Here is an 8,363-nt window from a genome sequence, read left to right as displayed (position 1 = left end):
ATGTTCCTCCCTCGAGCCACCACCTCGCTCCACTCCCTGCTGCGATGCCAGTTCCGCCCGCTCCCCTCGCCTAAAACCCTAGCCATTACCCTCGCCCCGCCGCCCCTGCTCCTCCGCCCCCGCCGCCTCTGCTCCTCCTCCTCCTCCTCCCGCCGCGCCCCCCCTGCCGCCGCCAAATCCGGCGAGAAGAGGCCGCCCGCGAGGCTGAAGAGGGCGGAGGCGGTGAAGCCGCTAGCCGCGGGGGGAGCGGCCATGTCGTCCTCGGGAGGCGCCGGGGGGAAGCGCTCCGTGGCGGATGTGCTCATGGGGAACGCGCGGGACGCCGCCAGGAAGGCCAAGAAGGGGGCCCCGGCCGCCTCCGGGGTCCCGTCTCCGAAGAAGCCCAGGACGAAGACGACCGCCGAGGCCGACGGCGCGACGGCCGAGCCGGCGGTGGACGAGAAGCCGCCTTCGCCGGCCAAGTCGCCCGTCAAGTCGAAGCGCCCGTCGTCGCCACCCAAGTCCAAGTCGAAGGCCGACGACGCTCCTGAGGCGAAGAAGAGGTCCCCGTCGCCCACGAGGTCCAAAACGCTAGCCGCGGCCGCGAAATTGGAGGCCGCGGAGAAGCCCCTGTCGCCGAAGAGGGCCAAAGCCCTAGCGGCCAAATCTGACGCCAAGCCCTCTGACCAAGCCCCTGTCTCTCAATCTAAAGACCAAGCGTCTCAATCCGATGATAAGAAGACCAAAATCTCAAATGCCACCAAGTCAGAGGAGGTGAATACCACTCTCGAGCTCAAGAAGAAAGGCAGTGAGTTTGATCCCATGGCTGCTGCCTACTGGAAGCCCGGAGAACCTGTGCCATTCCTGTTCCTGGCTCGGGCACTCGACCTCATTTCCAACGAGTCTGGACGGATTGTCATTACAGAGATCCTGTCAAACGTGTTCCGTACAACTATTGCCACAACACCAGAGGATCTCCTTGCGACAGTATACCTCTCGGCTAACCGGATTGCGCCACCTCACGAAGGGATTGAGCTTGGTATTGGGGATGCATCAATCATCCGTGCACTTTCCGAGGCATATGGCCGCAAAGAGGAGCATGTCAAAAAGAACCTCAAGGTTGTTAGTTGTGAAATTTAGGTTCTGCAGTGAGCAACAGCAATGGGGTTTGAGCATAAATTGATTGCTTTGTGTCTTCATCACTGTAGGAATTGGGTGATTTGGGGCTCGTGGCGAAAGCAAGCAGGTCATCACAGAAGATGATGTACAAGCCAAAACCACTGACAATATCACGTGTGCTTGATACCTTTCGGACAATCGCAAAGGTAATATGCTTTCTCATTTTACTCAAGCTATAAAGTGTCATTTTAACCCTTACTGTGGCTTGATATTCTCAAAATGAAATGTTTTTTTCTTTTCTATTGGGTTGATTTTGAAATGCTTAATTATTGGAAATAAATCCACTCTGTTTAGTAATCGGTTATATTGGAGAGATGATTAGCTGGTTGCAGAATGCAGTGTCACTTCAGAAATCACTTAGCAATCATGATGTTTTCAGGAATCTGGCAAAGACAGTCAAGATAAGAAAAGAAGTCATATCAAAGGACTTCTTGTCGCTGCAACAGACTGTGAACCTCAATACATTATACGACTTCTTCAGGTAAATATTGCAATGTTTAGTTAACTGCACTTAAGTATTCATATGTTCTTTGCAAGAAACCCCTGAACTGGCACTTGTTGCAGTCGAAGATGCGTATTGGGTTGGCAGAGAAAACTGTCCAAATGGCTCTTGGGCAAGCTGCTGTATATTCTGAAAAAGGGTCCCCGCCAAAAAAAGTCCAATCACCTTTCGAAGAGGTTGATGCACTTATTTCTTTTATTTACAATTTTACATTAATTTTATATTTGTGCAGATAGGTGTTGAACTCTTATTGTCCACATGCTGTTGCAGCTTTTACTAATTTAGTCTACCCCTCAAGGCTTGTATCCTGCTGTTTCTATGACTTTTTGGCAACATGCTGAATTCCTTTTTTGTATCCCTGTTCTTTCTCTCAGAATATCTTGCTACCTTGGTAATGGTAAGGATTTATAAAAAAATCATTTCTGTCACCTGAAGCCATTGAGGCTTGTACGGTACTCCCTCCTTTCACAAATATAAGATGATTTGGATATTTCAATATGGACTACATACAGACTGAAATGAGTGAACAAGTTGGAACATCTTATATACATCCTATATACATCCTTTTTTGCGGATGTGTCTATATACATCCAATTCAGGAAAAAGTTGGAACATCTTATATTTGTGAACGGAAGGAGTATGTTTGGTTGTGACAATGTTATCAATTAATTGGTCATGCCTCTTTGCCCACTCTGTTTGTCTTGCCAACATGGCCAAAACATGGGGTGGCAAAACCTTGACCAAAAGATTCACTAGCCAAGTTTTTGGTGGCGTGAACTTGTGCTCAAACAAACACACCCATAATCCTTCTGTAGTGGCTCCTCTAATCACTACTTAATCTTGTTGAACTATTGTGAAATTGGAACATATAATAATTATATATCTTTAGTCGCTGTTTTTGTAGTTTGTAGTATTGATCGTAGCATTGTGTTGTGTGCATGTGCAACATGTTCTCATGTTTTCAGTTTTCTTTCTCATATTGCCTGAAATCTGTGCATGGATACTGACTGGTATGATCATTCTAATATTTCTATACCCTCTCTTCTGTGTAGGCTGCAAAAATAATTAAAGAAGCATATTCAGTTCTTCCAATCTATGATAAAATTGTCCCGACTCTTCTTGATGCTGGAGTTTGGAAACTTCCAGAAACATGCAATTTCTCCATAGGCGTCCCTGTTGGTCCTATGTTGGCAAAAGCAACGAAATCTGTCTCAGAGATTATTGACAAGTTTCAAGGTCGTGAGTACACTTGTGAGTACAAGTATGATGGTGAACGGGCCCAGGTACAAGCAAGCCTCATGGGTATTAGCTATTTTATATTTTGCCCATGCTAATCTCAAATAACACTATAATTTGCAAGATTCATTGCATGGAGGATGGAACAGTAGAAATTTATAGTCGGAACGCTGAAAGGAATACTGGGAAGTACCCTGATGTTGTTGATGCAATTTCTAGGTATACTTACCTTTTCATTTCACCTACCAATTTATTGAAGCTCCATGCCTATATGTGCTAGCCTTGATAAGCTAGATCTGTTTACAAACTCATAGCTAATCTGCATGTCCATTGCACATTTCCTGTTGCACTACTAATTCTGAGAATTAACAATTTTTACTTATCTCAATGCAGAATCCGAAAGCCTACAGTTAAGTCATTTGTCTTAGATTGCGAAATTGTTGCTTATGACCGCGAAAAGAAGAGAATTTTACCCTTTCAGGTTTGTATTTTTTCTCTATTAAGATGAGTAAGCTCACTTCCATTGACCACCATACTTATAACTGAGTTTATAACCTATAGCTGATGTACAATGAAAACTGTTGTATGTAGTAGATGAACTAATGCCTCTGGTTATCATACTTACCTTAATTTTTCCTAGTTTTCATGTACCTGTCACTGCTAGTTGTAAGGATGCTGATATCTTTCTACTTACTTCCAGATACTCAGCACAAGGGCCCGCAAGGGTGTTACTATAAATGACATCAAAGTATCAGTCTGTACTTTTGGCTTTGATATTCTTTACATCAATGGGAAACCTCTTCTCCAGGAACAACTTAAAGTTCGCCGAGAGGTATTGTACAAGTCATGTAGACTCCTAATAATATATAATTTCATTCTGCTGTCTAGTTGGGTTATCTATCCTATTCTGTAGGTATGTCCTCAGAAAGTTGTGATTGCAGATTTCTTTTGTTACACCATATTTGTTAGTCGTAGTGTTTTACTTGAGCCATTTTAAGCTCGCCATTAATTCCCTAATCATGTGTGTCGTACATGTATATCCACAGAAACTGGTAAGTGTACAATCTGATTATTGATAAACAAGAAAGTGACGTGGTTGCACCCTAAAAAAAGACTAATTCATTTGGCTGTCTTGACTCTCGAAAGATGTAGTTATTTATTGGCTTTGAATACTTGGCAGCATCTTTACAACTCTTTCGAGGAAGTGCCAGGTGTTTTTCAACTGGCAACTGCAATTACATCAAATGACCTCGAGGAGATACAAAAATTTCTTGACTTATCTGTCAACTCCAGGTAATTGGATTTTGTAGAGCTTTCACTTTACAATTAGCCAGCTTATATGTCTGCTACCGATGAGCTGTGTTTCCTTGTTCACTTTATACAAAGCAAATAACAGTCGAGTTTTCCATAAAAATTAGTACTTATAACGCATTCTATTGTTTGCTTCACTTCACGTTGGCCTCCCATTGTTAGATCTATTTGATTGCTGTGAGAGTACATCCTACAAAATCTTAGCCACCTTGGATATATACATATCTGTGAAAATAAGTGGCCAAATAAGCAAGTGTTAACTGTAGCATCTATCACTCAGTTCCTAAATATAAGTCTTTCTAGATATTCCAATATGGACTACATACGGAGCAAAATGAGTGAATCCACACTCTAAACTATGTCTATATACATCCATATGTAGTCCATACTGAAATCCCTAGAAAGACATATATTTAGGAACGGAGGGAATATATATCAGGACTCCAGTAAAGGAAAAAATGGGTGAGGGGAGTTTACATGGAACTGTGTTGTGAAGGGTTTATTATTAATGCTAACCACCACCGTTTTCTTTTGCCATTTTTTTTTCTGGCACTAAGATTTAAGTGATTTTGAAGTTGTGAAGGGTTGATTATCAAGACATTGGATACGGATGCTACATATGAGCCAGCGAAGCGGTCAAACAATTGGTTGAAATTGAAGAAAGATTACATGGACAGGTTAGCATATTTCATGCCATCCTGATTTCACTCCTCATTTTTGCCTGCACAACATGGAAATCTAGACAATAGTTATGGAGCACAGGATATAGATGGCATATTTATCCCTCATGTTATTGTCTCATCATTTATGCTGTGACATGACACCTTACTATGAGTTTTGGGTTGTCAACAAGTTTTTACAGCAGAGACTTATTTGATGTCAGTAAAATAAATACTAACATTTTGTTCTACCAATGGTGTATTGCTCTTTTGGCCAGTGTTGGAGATTCTTTAGACTTAGTGCCAATTGCTGCTTTTCATGGAAGAGGAAAACGAACAGGTAATTAAACATGCATACTGAAGATTAAAATAAATTGATTATTATAGTTCTGTTTGCATTTATCTGATCATCTTTTGCCTTTTTTCTTAATAAGGTGTATATGGATCGTTCCTCTTGGCATGCTATGATGAGCATAATGAAGAATACCAAACAATCTGCAATATAGGTATTTTTTGTAACCCTAAATTACTTGAATGGTGAATCAATTCTTTATATTCATATTTATATAATTGTAGGTACTGGATTTTCTGAGCAACAACTTGAAGAGCGTTCTACGAGCCTTCGAAGTAAAGTAATAAAGAACCCAAAGGTGATACATTAATTGACCAGCTTGTCGCATAATGGTTCTTTTATTAATATCCTGTCCTGTTGTTATGGTATATAGTAATGCTTTATTTTTTGCAGGCATATTATAGGTTCGCTGACACGACTGACCCAGATGTGTGGTTTGAGCCGTCAGAGGTGATATGCACATTGAAACTGAAATATAAGAGCGTTTAGATCACTACTTTACTGATCTAAACACTCTTATATTTCTTTACAGAGGGAGTAGTTACTATTAGTTCGTTATATTTTTTTTCACTTTTGTCATTTGTCATTGCTAGTCTTTATTTGATTGATCTTAGCTTGTTCTACTATTTTTGATTTGTAATGAAAGAGTGATAATTAACCCATTATCATTAATAATCTAGCAACTTCAGAGTGAACATATTTGTCTATGTTCCTAAGGCCATGTGCTGGTTAGTTTTCGAGTAATTTTTTTTTTGCGATGGAGTTTTCGAGTAATTAATAAGGAAAGAACTTATTCCTGCTATATCTCGCTGCCCATTTATTTTGAAGTCACGGGATCAATTTTCTTGCTGTGTCAGTTCATGTATAGCAATGAAAACAGCGCGTTTAAGGTGAAAATTAGCATCTACCTGCATTTTATCTGCATTTGGTGTTGACTCTGAAAATTGTTGGCTATATATACACTTGATAGCTTAAGGGGGTTATGATGATTTTAATTTCAGACTTGCTGGTGTTTGCAAACTAATCATTTTTCACCGGTCATCAGGTGTGGGAGGTCAAAGCTGCTGATTTGAGCATAAGTCCAGTTCATCGCGCTGCTAATGGGATAGTTGATCCAAATAAGGTCGGTAATGTTATTTGATCTCCTCATTCCCCCATTTCTAAAATATGCAGAGTATGGCTAGACTAAAGTTTGAATTGAATCAGGGCATCTCTCTAAGATTTCCTCGTTTGTTGCGGGTGCGTGATGATAAAAACCCAGAACATGCAACCACAGCTGAGCAAGTAAGTTTTCTGTTGCTTTTTTCTTAATGATATGTATGTTGTTTAGAGTCTTCATGTGGATTTGTATTCAAATTCCCAGGTTGCTGACATGTATCGTGCTCAAAAAATAAACCACTCGCACAACCAAGAAGATGAGGATGATGACTGAGACTGACCCCATTTTTATGTGCATTTGTATGCACGACTTGTTGAGGTAAACACCAGATACATTTTCTCCTTGTTTAACTTGGACAGTTTATATGCATGTTTACCGCTTGTTGGATAATTGTTTGCTTCCTGTCTTTGTGAACATTTAGCAGGACATGGTCAAGAATGCATGTCCGGTGATTTGCTTCGTCGTTGTTCAAACCGACTTCGACATCTTGAGATCTGTTCATTTCATGTAATCCTGTGCAACTTTTTGTTTGTTTTCTGGTTTTAGTGACGAAACTGTAATACATGCTATTCAGGGGTGTGCATGGTAGGAAAATTGAATAGTTGCAAAGTGCACTAACACAACCCAAAGATGTGCATAAGGCAGCTTTCATTTGGCGAGAGCTGTGGATGCTACATTTCAAAACCCGATCCTCCAGATTAATTAGAGTTAGGCCTTGTTTGGTACTAGGGTTTTTGAGGGGATTGGTGGGGATAATCCCCACAGGGGTGTGCATTCAGGGGTGTGCATTTCAAATCCCCATTTATCCCCAATCCACTGTGTAGGGGTAGTGTATTGGGTATTGAGAAAAATGCACTAGAGTTGGGGGATTTGTGGGGAAATATGGGGATGAAACATGTCAAGTACAATAGAACCAAACGGTGTTTTGGGATGTGGGGATTTAGGGGTTTGATTGGGATAATCCCCACCAATTCCTTAAAATACACTAATACCAAACAAGGCCTTAAGTAGTTGTGCACAGGCCTCAGGGGTTTATAACACCTTGGTGAGTGGTTGCCATTCTACCAACATAGCAATTTTTTTTTCTACGCTACCTTTTCAAAGGAACTGAAGCAATTGAATAACTTTGAGAGCACAGAGTAAGATGTACGATATCAAATCCACTACCTGCATCATTAAATACCAAGCAATACCACTGCAGTACCGTTGCCAAAACATTCCAAATGAAATTGTAGAGATTAACTACAAGTTGTGTCTGGCCCTGGTTAGGGAGGGGTGATGACGGCGGCGTGACTTTGGCTTGCTTTAGTGTTTGTAGTCGTCGCTGGATAGTTTATGAATTCGGATGTAATTTTTTATTATTTCTGGTGTTTGTTGTATTGTCATGATTGAAGATGAAAGATCATGAAAGATTGGAAGTTTTTGAAAAAGAAATGGTGCAGCTTTTCTGGCACGGTGGCACGGCGTGACCTTCACTACAGCTGGTGTCACGCTTGGGCTATTACGCCAGCGTTGTCTTCATCTTTAGGACACCATTGTTGATGGTCTCGGATGCACCTTTGAACGATGTAAAATCCACTGAAGCTGGAGGCACGTAACGGATGCTGCCTGATAAAGTGACATTGATCCAAAGAAAATACTCCTACTTCCTTCCTCCCTCTTTTCCGGTTGTAGACTTGCACAGATCCTTAGGCCAACTTCAACGTACGACCCTCCTTTCCGGTTGTAGACCCGCATGGATTCTTAGGCCAACTCCAACGTTTGATCCGTACACAGCCGTTTAGGTCGAAATGAATAGAAATAGTGACCCAATGCAGCAACCCAAATAGACAGGTGTCAGTTCTTTGTCCGTCCACGACCTATTTTCGGTCCAAATTTGGATAGGGTTTGTCTTTCTCCTAGCCCGTATGTCGGTGACATGTATGTGATACACGTATGCGGTCACGATTGACACCATCCCCGCCATAGTCGTTGCCGTCCATTTTT

General features: G+C 41.4%; 1 protein-coding gene across 2 annotated transcripts; it reads left to right on the top strand.

Moving 5' to 3' along the window:
• The first annotated feature begins 6 nt into the window (after window positions 1–6).
• LOC123047568 (DNA ligase 1) lies at window positions 7–7,061 on the top strand. 2 transcript variants are annotated; one of them, XM_044471155.1, is made up of 18 exons: window positions 7–1,098; window positions 1,188–1,304; window positions 1,538–1,639; window positions 1,723–1,836; window positions 2,713–2,943; window positions 3,021–3,115; window positions 3,290–3,377; window positions 3,597–3,728; window positions 4,077–4,189; window positions 4,783–4,884; window positions 5,145–5,206; window positions 5,301–5,372; window positions 5,443–5,516; window positions 5,612–5,668; window positions 6,264–6,341; window positions 6,425–6,502; window positions 6,582–6,695; window positions 6,802–7,061. In XM_044471155.1, the coding sequence occupies exons 1-17, from the start codon at window positions 253–255 to the stop codon at window positions 6,648–6,650; spliced, it is 2,430 nt and encodes an 809-aa protein (XP_044327090.1). In that variant the 5' UTR covers window positions 7–252; the 3' UTR covers window positions 6,651–6,695; window positions 6,802–7,061. The 2 variants fall into 2 exon arrangements, with proteins under 2 accessions (XP_044327090.1, XP_044327098.1); XM_044471163.1 differs by having other exon boundaries at window positions 6,799–7,061.
• Window positions 7,062–8,363: the final 1,302 nt, after the last annotated feature.

The sequence above is a fragment of the Triticum aestivum genome, chromosome 1A (genome assembly GCF_018294505.1).
Source record: "Triticum aestivum cultivar Chinese Spring chromosome 1A, IWGSC CS RefSeq v2.1, whole genome shotgun sequence".
Classification (NCBI taxonomy): Eukaryota; Viridiplantae; Streptophyta; class Magnoliopsida; order Poales; family Poaceae; genus Triticum; species Triticum aestivum.
Note: the sequence above shows the minus strand (reverse complement) of the source record. Positions and strands in the feature narration are given on the sequence as shown.